At 32.2% G+C, this 20,866-nt stretch overlaps 1 protein-coding gene across 1 annotated transcript in view; it reads right to left on the bottom strand.

The window, feature by feature from the left end:
- The window catches only part of LOC129230420 (uncharacterized), a 263,650-nt gene that overhangs the window by 228,223 nt on the left and 14,561 nt on the right, over positions 1-20,866 (bottom strand). Inside the window, exon 2 of the mRNA XM_054864820.1 lies at positions 1,758-1,873. Within this exon, the coding sequence (XP_054720795.1) occupies positions 1,758-1,873 (116 nt within the window). The remainder of the gene's footprint in view (positions 1-1,757; positions 1,874-20,866) is intronic.

Below are 20,866 nucleotides of genomic sequence, written 5' to 3'. Positions count from 1 at the left end.
TCAGCGGTTTTGAACCAGGGAAGCACCAGTGATTATCTATACTATTATAAAGCGAGGGCGGATTTTTGTGATGTTTATAAGTTCGAGATAATCTCCGAAACCACTGCACCTATTTGAAAAATTCCTTCACTATATGAAAGGTGCTTTCTTACTGAGTGACATAGGCTATAATTCGGAAAGATCCGATAAATAGATCTTTTTTTATTTCAATTTAGGCTCAAATTTCACCTAAATTCCCGAATATGGGAGTGAAAAATTCATTAAATCTATTAATAAAAAGTGAAGGAATTGTCCTACAGTTCTCCTTTTGAACTCACTGGAAAAAGCGACATTTTTCACTCTAGATCTAGACCTACAGTCGAAAAACTTAGCTTCTATCTTCAAAAAAAAAAAAGTTACAATCGTTTTTAAATCCAGTGTGAAAAATGTCATTTTGATTCAGGTTGTCAAGCATTTTATTTTCGAGTTCCCACGGCTACGCTTTTCGAATCCATTGTTTTTTTCCTTATTTTGCATTTAATTTCTTAAATTTATTTTGTGTTTCCATGGTTACGCTTTTAAAATCCATCTTTTGCATTTTAATTTGTTAAAAGTATTTTAATATCTGCGTCATTGTTTGGAAGGGTAATTTTGCATGGTGTTTTTTTTTCCCTTTATTTAAGCCTGATTGTTGAATATATGTCACATGACACAGTTTTTATTCTCAAAGTAGATCGGGCAAAGCCGGGCAAGGCTGCTCTTAATATATAAAGATTTGAAAGCTACAGTTAATGTGATTTAATACTTTTTTGATTGTTTGGGGAAACATTTATTATTACCAAAGAAAAAACATCCGCTTCACTCACAAAAGGGCTGGGTTTTAATAGCATGGTCGCTTGGTGCGTTAGGCGCTGAGCAGTTCAGTCTAGGATTATTGTTTTAAAGCAACCGTAAATATAATTCATTGTTTTGGCAATTTGTTTTGAAAGAAAAGAAACTTTTGATTTATTTTTATCTGAGTGAAATGCACAACATTTTCTTCCTTTTTTTCTGACGATGATTTTTGAATGTTCCACAGGATTTTTTTTCCCGTAAACGGATGGATTATGTTAGCGTGGTTGCTGGGTGAGTTTGGCTATAAACAATAGAGTTGTGGAATTATTTTTAAATTTGAAAGATATTATTTGATGTCTCTTTTTGTTTATTTGGCGAAATATTCTAAATTGAAGTAAAAACCGCTTCACTCGCTAAATAGAGTTTTAAAGCAACTATGAATCTAATTTAATGATTTGACGAAAAGTTTTAAATTCCAAAGAAACTTTAAGTTTTTTTTTTGAAAAGGTGTGTACGCATTTTATAGAAAGAAAAATGATCATTTCACATCAGAGGGGGAAGGGACGTCATTTTTTAAAATTCAACGGACTTCCATTAAATTTTTAGTACAGGCATCACTGTGCGAGTACTGCCAGTAAATGATAATACTATTTTTTAAATATTTATCAATCAATTTGCACTTTCCAGGCTGGTGCAACAAAAAAGCATTGGTCAAAAAGTTGAAAAAACTACACAAAAATAATAATAACTCCTAGCATTTTGAATCTTTGAAATCAATCATTCATCTTTAACTTTAAATTAAACTTTTCTCGTTTCAATTACGTAAAAGAATTTAACGAGAAATACGCTCAGTTTTGTATAACAATTAAATTCAAACAAGGTAACAGATATACAGTAGCTTTAGCACGAGAAATATGTTTTATCTTATTTGAAAAGATACTCACCGAAAACCACACAGTTTCTTTTGTAGGAATATGACAGAGAAACACCTCATCTAATTTTCCAGCTAGAAGCAGTAAGCAGGAATCATCTGACAGAGCAATGAATTCAATTGGAGCACCTTTAAATAAGAAATCCAGTCCAATAAATGAACAGCATGCATATGAAAATATTTAGTTCATGTTTTATAAGTAAAATAGGACATTCAAACGCAGCTAGATACTTTCAAATGCATTCAAATGCTTTTTCTCAAGTAACAAAGTAGACAACATTAACGTAGAAAGTGGGAGGCTAAATAATTAATTATGGAATCAAAAAATTGTCGACAGAACGTTGATTTTAACCAAATCTTTACATTTTAAGAGATTAAACTTCTTCTAAGCAAGAAAAATTACACCAATAGATTTCATGCATTATAAAAACAACAGTGCATTCAGTGCATAGGATAAACAGAAGAATAAATCTCTATATAGATTAATTTTACTTACTACCAGACAGCACGAAGTTGAGGGTCACAGATCTGGAGGAAATTCTGGATTTTGGTCAATTCCCACTAGGTATGAGCTCAGGTAAAGCGATTTGACTGCATAGACCCTAGTTCGGCCGTGATGGGGGTCCAAAGTTTCTAATTTGACTCCAGAAGAACAGTGCTTTTTTTTTTTGAAAATGAACTTTTTAAAATTTTTTCTTGATATTGCATTGCACATATTGCCCAACTGAATGCATTCCCAGTATAGAGCAAATTTCACAACCCTTAGTTGGACAAACAAGAGACGCAACAGATGTAAGGAGAGCAAATATTGTGCCAAAGTTTCGAATTTCAAAGGAAACGCTATTGCAGCTCTGGAGCCAAACAAGCAAATTTAGAACCTCTTTGCAGCCGAACTAGAGCCTATGCACTCAAACTATTTTACCTGGTCCCATATCTAGTATGAATTGACCTAAATCCAGAAGTTTATCTAGATTCACGACTTTCAAGTTTTTGCCGTCTGAACCACACTGATTTGCAGGTTTCCTGAATTGCAATGGCGCTTTCATTGGAATTTGAAATTTTGGGACAATATCTACCCTCTCAAGACATTCGGCATCTCTTTCCAGTACAACGAAGGGGGAGGGGGTATTTATTCTATGTTGTGAATGAATTTAATTGGCTCTTACTGCAATGCAAATGCAAGTAAAGCGTAAAAAAAAAAAGTTTTATTTCAAAGGAAAAACCATTGCTTTTCTGGATTCAAATAACAACTTTGGACCCCGTTGCAGTCGAACTATGGCCTATGCAGTCAAACTGCTTTACATGGGTCCATATCTAGGGCGAAATGACCTAAATCCAGAATTTCATCCAGATCTGTGACCCTCAAGGTCGTGCCGTTTGGTTGTTAGACACAGTAAAACTCTACTTCTAACAAGAAGTTCCGTCAAGAACTAAATGAGCCCACTTTCCCATATACCAATATTGACTTTCTACTATATTATCAATATTCACAAAATTAGCTAAAATCGCAAATTATTTCAAAATTAACTTTTAACATTTTAACCTGATTTCTAGAAGAAAAAAAAATTTGCCCTCCTTATCTGAAGAAATACATACAAATACAAAGGTGACGACCAGCAATGGGCTCTGGGCCCAGCTAGGCTGGTTCCTAGTCAGTTTATAAGTTCCCAATGAAGATCGATGGCCCTCTTGCTATCCACCCCCTTGCTCGTTACCGCCTCTTCTGGTAAACTGTTCCAAGTGCCCACAACCTTACTAAAAAAGTAATTTTTTCTAATTTCCAGGTTAGCCTGAGATTTGAATAGCTTAAAACAGTGACCCCTCGTCCTGCTTTTGGTGCAAAAACTTAACCTGTTAATATCTTTCATTTTGATAAATTTAAGCAACTGAGTCATGTCCCCTCTGACTCTACTTTGCTCCAGGCTATACAAAGTCGGTTATCATAGTCTAAGTCTGAAAGTTCCCTTACTAGTCTAGTACTGTATATACTTGCATATAAGTCGACCGTATAAGATTTTGAATTTAAACATAATAAGAAGGAGGAAAATGAAATGTAATAAACATTTTTATGTTAAAAAATGTCAGATTTTTATTCTTTTGCACCAAAAGAGTTCACTTTTGCGATCGCGATTTTTGCAAAGGGTTCGATTTTGCTGTTAAGATTTTTTTTAATTGTTGCTTTTATTTTGATTTTATCTTTATACATTAATAGGCAAGCCGTTTTCTTTCGGCACCAATTTCCCCTCTGTTTGTGAACCGATTTCCGTCATTCTTTTTTTGTTCGGTAGCTATTGCCGAGTTTTAGTGTTATCAATAAAAGTTTTTAAAATTGAGCGCTAATAAACGGAGATATTAATAAAAAATGCATTTTCGTCCTAAATGGCTCTTTCTACGAGAACGGATGGTCCAATTTTTTTGAATTTGATTTGGTTGGAAAGATCTTTAAAATACTCCTAACGAAGAAATTGTCAGGGCGCTCAAGGGCCAATAACCTAAATCCACTAGAAAAAAAGTTATAAGCGTTTTTTAGTTAGCGAAACTCAAAAATTTTAATTTTATCTTTTTTCCATTGTTGAAATTCATTGTTGGAAGCGTGAAACATTAAGTTTTAATTCATTTTTTAAACTGCTTTTTCAACACGAAAAATGCATTTTAATGCCTCGAGCTTGATATGGTTGGAAAGCTCGGGAAAAATGCTTCGAAACACATTTTACCCCGTTTTACCGAGCGAAAATCGAAACCGCTATGTTGGCTAGAAACAGCGCTAGAACAGGGTGGCGACAGGAAATGTGAAAAAAAGTTCCCTGACTTTTCCCTGATTAAGTTCACCAAATTTCCCTGATTTACGTTACCAAGAGTAATGGTTTCCTTTCCTTGCTCTACTTGAAATCCATTGTATGTTTGTATAAAATACAGTAATTTAAACGTTTTAAGTTGTGTAAAGTTGATGAACTAAAGATATATTTTTAAAAAATGCTACTTTTTCAACAAAATGGCAAAAAAAAAAATATCAAGTCAATTTTTTGGGGGGAAGAAAACGACAAAACAGTATATTAAATTTTTCTACAATGGAAAGATACTTTGCTTCCAGAAACCACTTTGCATAAGAATTTTAAGAAACTATTAAACTCACTCTTAAAAACGTATGTGTATTTATGGTAGAACTGAAAAGTATTTGAAATTATTTTGAACTAAATTTTCAAACAGTATAATAATTGTTGCAAGAGTAACAAATAATAGTGAAAGAATAGAAGTAATGTAGTTATTCTTATATAACGAATTGACATATTTATGCAAAACAGATGAAACCTTTTGACATCCATTCATAGGGAGCTTTTCTCTAATCAAGAACATAGGTTTCAATGAATGAATACAGCATTTTAACAATAAAAAATAAAGATATTTACTTAAGTATACAAGTTAACTCTATTTCAAATGATTTAAGTATGTAACAAAAAAAAATCTTAAGATTGCTTTTGTATCAAACAACTTTGAAATGCAAGAAAAAAAAACAGAAAAAAAAAGTAATTAGTTAATTTCAAAATATATAAAAGAAGAATACAACTTGGTTATAAAATAAAAGAATCATTTTAGTCTGAAAAAAAGAAAATCCTTATAATCTGCGGCGAGTAATAGCAATAGTATAGCGAGCAGCAAATAGTATAACGGTAAAAAACAAAGTTTTTTTGATTGAAAGTTTAGTTTTAGCAATTAAATTTAAAAAATGAAGAAGTAATAATTTTTAAGCTTTTATCAGTATTAATTCAAAAACCAAAGATTTCTTCTTGAAATCGTGATTACAGTACGCTAATCACTTTGAGTCAATGGAATAAAGGCAAAGGAGCTAAGGCATTAATGAAGGCTTCCTCTTTGCCTGTATGGTTGTTTATTTTACCTCGCATTAAAAGCGTGAAAGGAAATTTCAAGCTAGGTGAAATAAACAACCTAACAGAAGCATAAGCAATCTTAGGAAGTTCATCCTGTGGTTAATAAGTAAGATTCAATACTTTGACGTTGAGGAAAAAAGATGTACAAATATGCGGCAGTGTATAATCGCACCTCATTAATTTTACTTTTTCTTTGAACAGATAATTGGCCAAAAATGCGTAGGGAATAAGGATACTTAATTTTGTAAAGCAAAAAAAAAAAAAAACTTCATAAAAACAATTTTCCCTGATTTTTTGCTATTTTTTCAAAATTCCCTGATATTTCCCTGATTTTTCCCTGATTAATAAAGTTTCCTGATCTCCCTGATTTCCCTGATCTGTCGCCACCCTGTAGAAGCAATTAAAAGTTAGTGAAAATTTATTTTTATTTGCTTTTTCACGCGACATATAGTTAGCGTGAAGAAATTCCTGGATAATATTGTGGTGTTGGAATTTCTTGCTTGAGCATAAAGAAATAAAATACTTGCATTTGTTTTTATTAATGAGGCTTTTTGGGTAACTACGGTCATTTAAAATATTTTCATTTTGATTATGTTTTCGCATTTTTAATATTTAAATAAATTATTTTACGGAGTGAGGGACGACTTTCAGTTCCAGCTCCCAATAATATCTGCATTTGCTATCACCAAAAACAGATCTCAAGGTGAAACTTTTGATAAAATTGGTGTATTATTACAACGTTCAGTGCTTTTGCATGGATAAATTATATGTTGTCATGCGTAGAGTTCGTTCATTTGACTGTTGGAAATTCTATAATTAACGGCAAGATCATGCCTACTTTTACAAAAAATTTTGTTTGCACAAAGTTTTACGTATTAAGGGAGTTTTGCGGCATCATTTCATTCAGAACGACTTCCATAATTGTGAAATTGGCAAACTTTATCCACTTTGGTACCAATGCCAGGACAAGAAATATTTTTCTTTTGCATTTGTAAAAAACAAGTACAGAAATGTCTTTTTGCAAGGAACTGACTACGAATGAAGTCCCTCTTTAAGGTGAGGTTAATTAAATTGTAACCGTTCATGACAAGGCGGAGGAAATCAATGACATAAATACAATGGGGAGAATGGGACATCAAGCTTTTTTTTTTCTTTTGATAAGAACATTTATGAAAAACAGTGTGATATGTGGCAAAGGGAAGAGAGGGTATAGTGAAGTGCAAAACATTGTGACAAAAGGGGGGGGGGAGAGTCGAAAATGTTGAAAAGTGTGACATCGGTTATGCACCGCCCTTAACCATAAACAAATCATAAAGTCGACCTTTTTTAAAAATTGTACTATTATTACGAAGCCCAGTGTTTTTGAATTAACAGTTATATGTTGACACGAGTAGAGTTCGTTCATTTGATACTTGGAAATTTATATTTCTAATAACGAAGAAGCAACTTACTCAATAATAATAGACATTTTATAAGGGTCATTCCATGTCAAATCAACGAATCACTCAAAATGAGCATCTCAGATTTTCATGAAACTTTCAGAGATTATACTGTTTGACATTCTAAATTTAGATCTATTTTTTTAAAAAAAATCTATCTTTTTTGGTTAATGAGTTATTAATTTTTTAAATGTGTAAAAACTCATGTTTTTTTACTCATCTGTTGTGCTTAAAAATGCTACAATTTTAGTTCTATGGGGTCAATACAGTTGGTTAACAGCTCATTTTAAAGAGAATTGCATGAGCTTTAATTTGACATGCAACTTGCATATTTCTCTTGAATTTTTAATATTTTCTTTTAATTTAAAATTTAAATTTTTTTAAAGTTAGTGTCCTTTAAAAATTTTGAAAAAAATATATATTTTTTAATATGTTTTAATAAATTCATCCTGAGTTCAAGTTCGGAACTCAGATGAATTTATTAAAACATATTAAAAAATTCAAAAATTTCAGAGTGGGGACATGATGGGATCAGCAGTTATAGCAAATAATGCAATGACACTTTTTTTGCAATATATATAGATATATATATACATATATGTTTTTTTTTATTAAACATTTTTTTAGATTACTTTCTTTTACTTTTTTAAAATCATATTTTTTTAAATTAATTTCTTGCTTTTTAAAATTATTTTTTAATTTTATTTTTAACTAAGCAATTTCTAATTTGGCAACATTTTATTTCAAAATTATGATATAAATTAAAATATAATTAAAAATTGAAAATGAAATGCATTAAAACCATTTAAAGAACAGGCAGATCATGCAGCAGCTTGTTTACACACGTGTTGAAACACTCCCTGACATGTTCAAACAGGTGTGTGACGCATTAAGTCCAATAGTTGAAGGAAGCTGTTCATTCTTATTCTGGCTTTCAAATAGTAAAGTAGGTTGTGTTTGATGTATTGATAATTGGGCTTTTTTAAATTTTGCTTAATTGTTTGTTTTTCAATAGATGTTCTAATATTTTAATAGTTATAAAAGTCGATTATTTTAAAATATTCCTGTGCAAATTTTTAAGAGTGCTTATTGGAATTTAATAATGACCTTTTAACCAAGCTTTAAAGAAAAAAAAAACATGACTGAAGAAGGGACTTCAAAAATTATTTCTTTGTACTGCTGCAATCCATTTAAGAAGCCTGGACATGACTATTACAAGAAAAATTTAAGAACTGTGAGTAATAATGCATCAAAGCATCATAAGGAAGTAATTGAAGGCTATAAAATATGTGATACATATGTGCCGCAAAGCTGTACAAAAACTACCTTTAGTTACCTCAGATTATAAAGAAAGTTCAGATGAAGCTCTGAGTGAAACAGATCTTGAAACTGAAATTTCAACTCCAGAAAAGTCTAAAGCTATTGAAATTTTAAATGAAAGTCTTGGAGTAATTGATGAAACTCCCATAAAAAAATTCGTCTTAGTGAAAAGAAGTACCCCCAGACAAAATTAACTAAGATCACTGAAGTTTTAGGAACTCAACTATTTGTTTTAAGCTCAAAAAAATCAGATGATCTCATAAAGTTCGATTATGATAGTGAAATAATAAGCCGACTTAAAGAGAAATTCTCCAGTAGGGGAGACCGGGGCAAGATGACGAGCCGGGGCAAGATGACAAATGCCTTCATTTTTCCGCTTTAAACTAGGTAACAGCATCAACTGGATACTTCTGGCTCTCCAATCCACTGTTCGTTCAGCAATAGTATAGAGAAGCTGTAAACGCCATATTTGTGTTAGTTCTGAAGCTCTGATTGTTTACAGTTGCCATGCTATAACTTTTATGCATGTGTAAATAAACTCTGCTACAGATACAGATAAGATTTCTCATGTCTCTTTAGTATTTGTGAGTAACTTAGTTTAAATACCACCTATTACCATGAATGATTGTCAATGATTCGCCTTCCTTTATATCAATGAAAAGGATACCTTTCAAACAGGCCGTCCGAGGCAAGCTGACGGGCCGAAACTTGGGGCAAGATGACGAGCTAGTTAACTTGCTTCGTGATTCGAAATTTATTAAACTAACTATGTTGTCCATTCTATTAAATCCTGTAAACTCTTGTTTGTCCACGCAACCTTGCGTTTCTATCTCCTCTGGGACTAAAGAACGCATTAAATCAAGGGAGGTGTCGTTTGAAAGCGGGTGACCAGAGGTTATATATAAACTAGCTGACCAAATGACTAGCTGATTGAATGAAACCAAGCTAAATGTCCTGCTCTGTTAATTATTAACAATCATAAATCTCACATAGCTTTGCAGGCTATCTTATATTGCAGTGAAAAAAAACATTATCATGGTTGGGATGCTGTCCCACACATCGCATGGTCTCTAGTTCTTGATTTGTCATTTTTCAGCCAATTAAAAACCTACTGTAGCCAAGAATGTGATACCTTTATGGTCATTCATCTAGAACAAACTATTGTAGGCAAAAATATTGGTGAGCCTTTGCGCACCGCTTACTTCAAAGCAGCTACAGTTGGAAATACCGATAAAGGTTTTAAAGAATGAGATCGAGACTCATAATTCTCATGTTTTTAGCGAACTATGATGTTGTTGGCAATGAAACGGAGAATAATAGTGCTAATCCTCAGACCTTGGTAGTAGAAAACCAACATATCCAACTTCCAGACGAGGCAAAACTTATGGAAAGTGCTGATTCCGGCGCACCAAAGAAGCCTGTCAGTGTTTATGATTCAATGTATTGCCTAAAGCAACACAATGTGAAAAAAAAGAGAAAAAGGAGAAAACTGAGCTCAAACATTCTTACAAGCACACCCATCAAAGAAATGTCAAAACAAGGAGCAAAGCAGAAGGAAAAAAGCAACTATTAAAAAAAAAAAGAAAGAAAAGAAAAACAGGGAAAATAAGCTCATGAGGCTTAAAACGGAGTAAAAAAACTCAAACTAAGTTCCTGTAGGCCCAAGTCTATACAATTCATGCCAAGCAATCAAGTTGCATTATGGTGTTATTATATGCAATGCTTGTCAAGAGGAATAATGTGACCATCCAGCAGAAGAATGGATCCAGTGCTGTAAAGTGGTGGCATGAGGAATGTTCCAATTATGAAAATGGCATTTTGATTTAGTGTATTGTTAGCTGCACAACTTAATACTTCAACATTACGCTACAATGTATTACGCTTAATTTGATACTTTGTAAGGTGTAAAAACACAGTTATCATTCGTTAAACAGGGTAACATATTCAAACCATAAAATATGTTCAACCTTTTTCAGTTTTGTCATCTTGCCCCAAGGTCAAAGTCATCTTGCCCCAGTACTGGGGCAAGATGACGATTTGATAAGGTTATTAAAAAATAAAAATATCCTTCTTTATTTTTATTCGAAACATTAAATGGCAATATATTTAATACTACAAAGGACTACTCTAACAGCTCATGTAAAATTAATTTTAGTATCCTTAAAAATAAATTAATAAACAACGAAAATTGTTAACATAGTCATCTTGCCCCGGTCTCCCCTACAACTGACAAAAGCTTAAAACTGCAAATTTTAACAACACTTCCAGAGAGTTGGACCTTAAAGCAAATAGAAAGCGAATTTAAAGTGACAAATTTCATTGCTAGAAAAGCTAAAAAACTCATGAAGGACAAAGGAATAATGTCTGCTCCTGATCTAAAACCCGGAAAGGCATTAAGCCCAGACACAGCGAATCTAGTGAAACAATTTTATGAATGATGAAATCAGTCGTCAGATACCCTGGTAAGAAAGACTTTGTTTCTATTAAAGTGGATGGAAGAGCAATTCATCTCCAAAAGTTTTTAATTTTAAATACCTTAAGAGAATCTTATGTGCTATTCAAAGAACATTATCCCGATAAAAAAAAACAGGCTTCTCCAAATTTTGTGAACTTCTTCCAAGAAATTGTGTTCTTGCTGGATCAGCTGGAACACATTCATTTTGTGTATGCGCTATTCACCAGAATGCAAAATTGATGATGACTCAGTGTAAGTTACCAGAATTGATTAACAGGGACAAACCAATCAAAACTTATAAAGACTTACTTAGTTTAATGATTTCAGAAATTCCTACAGACAAGTGTTTTTTCCGTCAATGCAACAACGGTCCAGATACTAATAATTTGAAATATCTTTTTGAAGATTCGTTTGAGCAAAACAGCATTGATACTGTAACATACAAGCAGTGGATGCAAATTGATAATAGGACTGCACCTTGAAGCAATAACAAAACAAACTGATGATTTCTTAAATTGTTTGTTTGATAGCTTACCCAAACTGCTGAAACATTCTTTTATTGCTAGCAAACAATCTGCTTATCTTAGATATATGAAAAAAAATCTGGTTGAAAATCAATGTATTGTATTATGTGATTTTGCTGAGAACTACTCTTTCATTCTACAAGATGCTGCACAATGATTCCACTGAAACAATGCACAAGCAACGATACATCCTTTTGTTGTATACTACATGGAAAACGCCATGTTACAGAACCTGAATTTAGCTATTATCTCTGATTGCATGTGCCATGATACAGTTGCTGTGCATTTGTTCCAGAGGCTTATGATAGCATACTTAAAGCAAAAATTGCTGCAAAGAGTAGACAAAATTCATTATTCCTCAGATGGAGCTACATCTCAGTACAAAAATAAATCGAATTTTGTAAACCTGTCACCATACTGCAGATTTTTCTATTGAAGCAGAATGGAATTTTTTCGCATTATACCATGGGAAAAATGCTTGTGATGGTATAGGCGGCACAGTTAAGCGATTAGCTGCACAAGCAAGTCTTCGTATGGTCTATAATGAACAGATTATGACCCCTCGTCAATTATATGAATGGTCAAAAGACAATATTAAAAATATAGATTTCATATATTCGACAGAAAAAGATTACGAAAAAGAATTAGCATTTCTGAAAACAAGGTTTGAAGAAGCCATAACAGTGAAAGGAACTCAACAGTTCCACAATTACAGACCAAAAAACAAAAGCACAGTTTTCGTTAAATATTACTCCTTTTCACACCACACAAAAGAAGAGATAGTAAGCAAACATGATGATGCTGATGATTTGGACTTGAATGATATAATTGGTTTTGTAACATGTGTATATAATAATGAATGGTGACTAGGTTGTGTTTTAGGAATTGAAAATGAGGAGGTTAAAGTACGTTTTTTTACAACCTCATGGACCTTCTCCATCCTTTAAGTACCCTCATATTCCTGATGTATTGGTTGTAAATAAAACGGAAATACTAACCAAAGTTGACCCTACAACACAAACTGGAAGGGTTTATAATCTCTCAGAATCTGAAAGTTCAAAGGCGAGTAAAAAGCTACTTTCCAAACTGAGGAGATGAAAGACTTATCTGCCACAAGGTATTTTTATATATCAAATTCTACTTTGTGTTTATACATTTCAAAATTACATCCTGGAAGTATCTGTGCTAGTTCTGTTTACTGAACTTCAAAGGAATAAAAGATAACCAAAATTTAAGGGGTTTTTTTAATTTAAAGGTTTTTTAATTAATTGAACTATTCATAGTTTTACTACAAAATGCTTATAATATTATTAAAAAAACCTAAAATATGTATATTTTGAAATAAATTTAAATTGTTAAAAATAGTTTTGTGCATTTAAAAAGTATTTTTCATTTATTTATTGTTTTTTTAATTTTTAAACAAAAAATGCTAAGTAGCACCATTGCATTATTTGCTATAACTGCTGATCCCATCATGTCCTCACTCTGAAATTTTTAGGATAAATCAACTAAAACTATTAAAAAACATATATTTTTATCAAAATTTTTAAAGGACACTAACTTAAAAAAAATTTTAATTTAAAATTTAAAAAATTAAAAAAAAATTAAAATGCAAGAAAAATATGCAAGTTGCATGTCAAATTAAAGCTCATGCAATTCTCCTTAAAATGAGCTATTAAACAACTGTATTGACCCCATACAACTAAAATTGCAGCATTTTTAAGCGCAACAGATGAGTAAAAAAACGTGTTTTTTTACAGATTTAAAATATTAATAACTCATTAACCAAAAGAGATTATTTTTTTTTAAAAGTAGATCTGAATTTAGAATGTCAAACCGTATAATCCCTGAAATTTTCATAAAAATCTAAGATGGTAAATTTGAAATATTTTTTTATTTTTTTTTGTTTGATTTGACATGGAATGACCCATAAGTAACATTGTTCACACAGAAGTTTTACGTATAAATTGAGTTTTGATGCTTCATTTCATACGGGAAGATTTCAAAAATTGGATAATTGGTGATTTTTATCCATTGGCGTCAATTTTTTTGCTTCCAATGCCAGTTCGAAAAATGTTTTTCCTTTGCATACGTAAACAAAGAGTAGGGAAATATTTATTTGCGTAGGGTTAGCACAAAGCAAAAGATATCCAAAATAAAATTATTCAAGTCAGCAATTTGTCGCCCACACCAATTTCTCAATGGGGTTGTTTCCTTCAATCAAAAGTACTACTTTTAGTCACTGAAATAGATAGAGTAGAAAAAAAATGTTGAGCTAGAAAAAACTTTTATTTTCTCAACAGTTGTTGTTTTAAAACTTTTTTGAATGTCCGATTTTGGAAGGCGTGGTCTTTATGACGTTACAAGTGATGTACTTTGGCGCACTGCTCCATTGCCGGGCTAGATGTCTACGCTTTGCTATGAACCCGCGTTTCCAGGTTATGATAATTTGCGATGTGTGCTAATGGCATCAGTAAATGCCATTTTATCGCTTTTCATGCCAAAAAATTAATTTCAATCTGTGTGCTGATTAAAATAATTGTTAAAAAATATTAATTTTTTCAAATTGTTTAAAAAATGGTTACAACCTTTGTTTTTAAGCATCCTCTTTCAGTAAAAAATACTTTGAAAATTTCGGGAACGACCCCATTATCCAAATATCCCCATTCATCCATTTATTTTGAGATTAACAGATAAAAAGCAAAATTGGAATAAATTATTACTGTAGTATTGTGTGTCCGTATAAAAATTGTATGTTTTCAGATATGCAGTAAACATGAGTAAGAGCAGAAATAAAAATGTCGGAAATAGTTAAATTCATGGAAGTTTTCTCAAATATTCATTTATGAATATGGTCAAATTTCGACCACTGGGCGAACACTAGTATCAATAAAATTTCATGCTGTTGTCATATTACATTATTTTTTAAAAATGAGCATTAATTCGCAACCCTCTTGAAAATTCGCGAATACCGCGATCCCCACACTTTTAGTGTAGTCGGTCCTTTACTGTAATTATATATTCTTTATTTCACAGTCGGACCATGTTTAAGCATCAGAAGAATGTTTAAGTATTTACTTTAGTATTTGCTTGAAAGCAATGGACTAAAATCAGGAAAATGTTCACGTTTTCAAGTGTTTTTTTTAAAGAAAAAAATCAGGGAAAATTTTTGGAAATTATGCCTTGCGTATAAGGCGACCCTCCAACTTAAAACCTCATTTTTGGTAATAAATTTCTCGACTTATTAAGGGAGTATGTACGGTAATCCTTCTTTGAACCCTTTCCAATACAGAAATATCTTTCCTGAGATAAGAAGACCAAAACTGAACAGCATACTCCAAATGAGGTCTTACTAAACTATTATATATAGGCAGAACAACCTTCTTAGATTTGTTTGAAATAGATATATTGATAAACCTAAGCATCTTATTTGCTTTGTTACTAGCTATGGTACACTGTTGGCTGAACTTTAAATCCTGACTTATTAAGATGCCCAGATCAGTAACTTAACATTAAGAACATTTGAATGTACGATGAATAAATAATAAATAAACAAACATTTAAGGTAGTACCCCCCAATTAAACAAAGCAGCTTATATAATTTTTCCATTAAAAAAACTTTAATTGCTTTCAAAAAGAATGAAAAATAATAAGCTCAATAAAATAAATACATTATGTCGAGAAATAAAAGTCGCTTATTGTCTGTTGCCAAAATGTTTTTTGAAAAAATAAGTCAACGAAATTTAAAATAAATTTTAAAAAAAATGACAATTTAAAGAATAATTTTCATTATCAAAAAGCAAAAAAAAAAAAAATCGTCTGCACATATATTTATGTAGAAACATAAAGAACTCTGAATTTCTCCGCCAAACACTTTAAAACTTGAGCATGAAAATAAAAACAAATCATATCTATAAGCAGAAACCATGGCTGTACTGTCAGAGTCAATCTCATTTTGGGGTAAAAGAATCAGATTCGGGAGTCGAAGGTTTTGAATTCAAAGACTCGGGGTTGGAATCAGTCATTTTCCCTTAAAGTCCGCAACTCTGAAATTGTAAGTGGAGTTGGTATCAGACTCATTTTTTGATAAAGGAGTCAAAGACGGACACTCTAAATTTCCAAACGTCGGAGTCAGTCCTTTCCTCTCAGCGTCTACATTTTTACCAAAGAGAAACAATTCGCTCTAGACTGTTTGTTTGGACAAGACTGGAATATTTCAACTGAAGTAATTAACTGATGATGATAATAATTAATTGAGTGACTCAGATTGAAAATATCTTTTAAGAACAGTTTCAAAATGCCACAAATCAGTAAAAAAAAAGGGCTATAATTTCTTTCTTTTTTTTAAATCCAAAATAAGTACTTACCACACTTAAAAGACCATACAAGCTCCTCAGAATCTTCTTTGTACACAGATATCTCATCCTCTACTGCCGTTACCACATACACCTTCGACGATGCACAACAAAGTGGTTGATGCTCAGGAAGCTAAAAAATATATGAAAGTATAGTGCAGGGGCAGGCACAGAACATTTGTTTTCAGGTGGGGGGCCATGCTGAAGAATGCCTTCCCCCTCTCCCCACCCTATGGTTTTGGGTTCGATTTTTTTTTTTTTAATTGCTCAATTAAAAGCACCAAACTGGCCAGGAATAAGGCACATAATAGGTGACAAATGTTATAAATGAATTTCATAAGCAAAGAAGTGTTTGAACACAATGAGAGCCGATACTATTGTCGACAGTTTAGGGGGGGGGGGGTCATAACGCTCTCCTTGTATCTGCCACTGGTATAATGTCCGCACTTGTTATAATGATAATAAAACTTTAGTAATGAATTGGAAAAAAATAAACCTAGGATGAAAGGCTAGCCTAGGATAAAAAAGCATTGAGCACAGAATGCTTGGAAGGAGAATTTTTTTTTTTTTTTTTTGAAAACTATTGCTAGCACAACTAACCAAGTAGCTTTTTTGGACTCTATTTGCTGGAATAGGAAAAATAAGTACATTTATTGATGTTTAAGATATGTAGGGGTTAGTCAATAATATCTAAGTAAACTTATCTTATGCAAAGCCATCTAAAAAAAAAGCAGCAAGTCTGGGGGGGGGGAAGAATCTTTTTCACATGGTAGCCAATTCCAAATGGAAGTTTTAGTTACTGTTGCAGAAATGAATGTTTAACCCTGGTGTAGTCGTGTCGCAATATTACTTTAGTGCTCTCTTTTCGTTCTTTTCCTTGTCCTAGCGATCCGTGAGACGAAAAAGAATTTCAAATGATTTCTTTTAGTGTTTGTTTCAGCTAATAAAATAGATACCATTTACTATACAAAAGTATGCAATGAAGAACAATACTTACAGCTTACGATAAAAGGAAGTAACCCACTAGGTTGTTGCGCTATTGGTCTAAATGACTAACATACATTTCCGAAAGCTATGCAACCTTGAAATACAGAGGGAAATTCACAGAAAATTCTGTGCGAGGGTTGGGGAGTCACTCAAGGTCAGCTACAGAGATGGGCCCCATTATCTACATAAGGGGTCATGTGATAGAGATATATATATGACAAGGGGTGGGGAATAGACTAATATGCGGACTACTTAGATTAATCTGCTCAACAGCTCAGCAATCTTTCCATTGCTAACAACAACAAATTCAAGATGAAGGCTTTTAATTTCAATTGAGCTAAAAATATTCTTAATGTCTTATTTAATTCATACATTTTTTGAAAAACTATAGATCTGGGTTCAGTAATAGAACCTCAAAGTTGAATAAAATACAGTTGAGCTCGTTAAATACAAAATGTAAAAAATCAACAAAATTTGTTCGTCTTAGCTATTATTCGTAACAACCGTAAACAGTAAATGACATAGTGAAAAAAAAGAAATGTTTGCTAGCATTTTATTTTAAAAAAAAATTATTACTATTTATTATTGCTAAAATGCACATTGCAATCTGATTCTTAGCACATTCAGGGAAAAAAAATCATATAATTAATTTTTTGCAAACACTTAGAAACGAAAGATGACAATCAACAATTGAGTGACAGGACTAACTAGATAATATAGAGGCACACAATGTGCGGATATATTGATGCTGTGCAGATACATTTGCTGTAGATATGTGCATTGGCTGAAAATTGTTAATAATATCCATGTTAAACCCTGATTATCTATACAATTTGAAGATAAATTAATGAAAAATGTTCACTATTGCTCACGATTGAAAGCAAAAGGCATTTTTTTTGCTAAAAATTTTACTGCATGCTGATTTTCATTCCTGCAGATAGTTTTGAGCTCTGTGCTGATACTATCTATTTTTATCTCACTATAGTGACAGGTTGTGATCTACAATAGAAGATACAGAGTTTTATCTTGAGGCAAATAGAAATGACTACACAGATAAGCAAGCGTAATGGACATTATTCTCTGAACATATGAGGCAGTGAGAAGCAAAGGGATGTAAGTGGCAAAATTAAAAATTTGGAGATAACCAGTACAAATAGTAGGAGAACCTCTCATCTGTCTTGGGGCAAGAGATAGTACTGGTAGGTGCTGCGATACAGCATGATTTAGAAAAAAAAATTCAATGAAAGCCTACCTAGGACATCATCTTTAAACACGTTTTACTCAAAACTTGAAAACGTCCACTTACATCCCTTTGCTTCTTACTGCCTCATATGATTCAACATTTTTCCTCCTACACAGCCTCACAAAAATATGAATACCTCCAAAGAAAGAAAATTGCAATATTCAACCACTAAAACTTTCAATGAAGTTATAAATTTTTTAAGCCAAAATTTTCATTTTAATGCATGTATTATACTTGAGGCATTTAATGTAATTAAACAGCAAATCAAACTTAATGACATAATGTCCCAGGAAGATATTTTCCCCCTAGACAGTCCAGATGCATCAGAAAAGTCCCCTTTTAGATATGGAGGTCTTACCATGAACAATAATCAAGTTGGAGTAAACAAATGTTTACATCACTATATTTTTCAAGCACGAGACAAGGCTGAAACAAATCATATTTCAACAAAGTTAGTAAAAATTTAAAAAAAAAAGACAAAACATAAAACAAGTGAATCATGTTTTTCTTTCAACGAAACTCAAAACAAAGTGTACAATGCAATTTTCTTTCACACTAGATTTCCCAAACCCCTCTCGTCCATGGTTAATCCTTAATCCGATAAACTTGAAAGCATTTATAAAAGCAAAAAACAAGCATGATGCATTAAATATACTATGAAATTGAAACTTGCATTTTAAATTTAACATACTTTGTAAGCTGGAATTGATGCTATTGTTTTAACACTGAACTTTGCTAATGCATCATTTTCTCCTGGAGTTTTCATAGTTTCAGACATTTCCTCTGAGAGACAGCTCATTTTAACATCCAAACTAGAAATAAAAATCTTTAATCAAACAAAATTGTAAACATTTCAGAAATACATCAAGCACATAAGCAATAAGGCAAGAGTATCCACAAATGATGTCATGCTTTGAAAAGGATAGAGGGTTCATAAAATTTTGTAAAAGGAGGAGGGAGGTGGTAACAAGAAGTGGGGCACAACAAATTTTTTTAAATAAAAAATATTTATTAAAAATACAGGGGTGTCACATAACAATCTTTATTTTTTTTTTCTTTTTAACTGAACATTTTTTGAAAATGGGCAAGCCCCCCCCCCCCCCCCTGCTCCAAAGTTTAAAACAGGAGAAGTCCACTTTCTGCGAATACATCTCACTGATTTGGTAATAAATTTATAAGCAAACTAACTAAATAAATTTATAAAAATACATAGTAATAAATTTATAAGTAAAACACGTTTAAAGTTAGCACCCTAGGTAGACTTGAATTGAAAAGTTTTTCTAAATCATGCTGTATAGCAGCACTTACCCGGGCTACAACTAGTACTATCTCTTGGCCCATGACAGGGAAGAGTTTCATTTACCATTTGTACAAATTATCTCAAAATTTTTTATTTTGTCACCTTACATCCATTCTCACTGCCTCATCAGGAGATGCTTTGGAAATTACTACGCAAAAAAAGAAAACCATTAATGAGATGCTTATTGAGCATCTATTTATTTGAGTTTACTATTGGTTCTTGGGGAATTTGAAAGATGTTACGCAAACGAATGTTTAACAATACAATAAGAAAATTGGATAAAAATGAAACAACGTTTAAAAGCACAGAAAAGATAAAAGTTTATAAAAACGCAGACATGTTTCGGAGGCAATAGCCTCCTTCCTCAGTGCGAAATGTACAAATGGATGAATCAAGGTCAAGGGAAAGTTTAAATTGCATAACCGGAAAAACATTGACCAATCAGCTATCAGCGAGTGCTGAGGCAAAATATGACGTATTCTAACATGTAAGATTGAATAAGATTGGAACATAACATATTGAACATATTGAATATATAATATATAATATATTGAACATATTGAACATTTTGAAGTTCATGGGTAAGAGTAGCAAAAAATAGGTGGGATGTATATAGACAATGCACTTGCACTGTTAAGGTTCAAGTCAAGGTTTTCAGACAAATAAAAAATTTCAGTATGCTTTTGCTTGTGAGATACAGTAGTCTACTGCTATATCGCTTATTTGGATATATCGCTTTTCTTCTGCCTCCTGAAATATTAAAACCTAAAAAAAAACCTTGCTTCAAATTTGAAACCCTTCATGAAAACATATGGTATTACTCAGAAACAATATCGTTCTTCTTTATTTTGTCAATGAACAAATCAATGAAGATGTTTCTAGTCTTCTGAATTTGCTGAAAAAGCAACGCAATTCTCGCCATCCAAATGTACATACCCATAGAATGTTTTAGCTTAAGATATAGTTTGGAAACTACTTGACATTTCTCTTGCATTGAAACTAAGGCCATAACAATGAATGAGAGACAACAGGTAGGTGTCATATTGTTCAAACTAGAAGAGAACACACGCCCTGCTCTGACTGCCTTTTAGTACAGAAAAAATTTGTGCTTTGTTGCACAAATCGGGATTTGCATCAAATAAAGGAAGAATGACCTGAACGGGACGGGCGAAAGAGTTTTCTCGAAGCAATATGGATACTTTTATTTTGCACATCATTTCTAAAGTAAATCAAAGGGATTATTAAGTCTATTGGGAATAAGAGCCTATTAAAATGCTCACTCTAGTCTCGCAATAGCTAAGAAAGATCATCTTCATTCGCCTCATTTGATGACAAGGTTGTTTGGTTTAAACCATGGTTTAAACCAATTGTTTTTTTTTAAACCATGCGGTTTTTTTAAAAAATGGTTTTTTTAAAAAAAGCCAAAAAAAAATCCATTTTACAGGTTTACATTGATTTCCACACCTATTGAAAAATGTAAAATTCCATTTATGCTAAGTTCCTAGCTAAGTTGCAGAGATAAATACTAAAATTGCAAAATTGCTTCTTCAAAATGTATTACAAGCTTTAATCGAAAAAAATATTAATATATTTTTTATTTCATATATGTGCC

Source organism: Uloborus diversus, chromosome 9 (assembly GCF_026930045.1).
Source record: "Uloborus diversus isolate 005 chromosome 9, Udiv.v.3.1, whole genome shotgun sequence".
Lineage (NCBI taxonomy): Eukaryota > Metazoa > Arthropoda > Arachnida > Araneae > Uloboridae > Uloborus > Uloborus diversus.
This window is presented reverse-complemented; position numbering and strand designations above follow the sequence as displayed.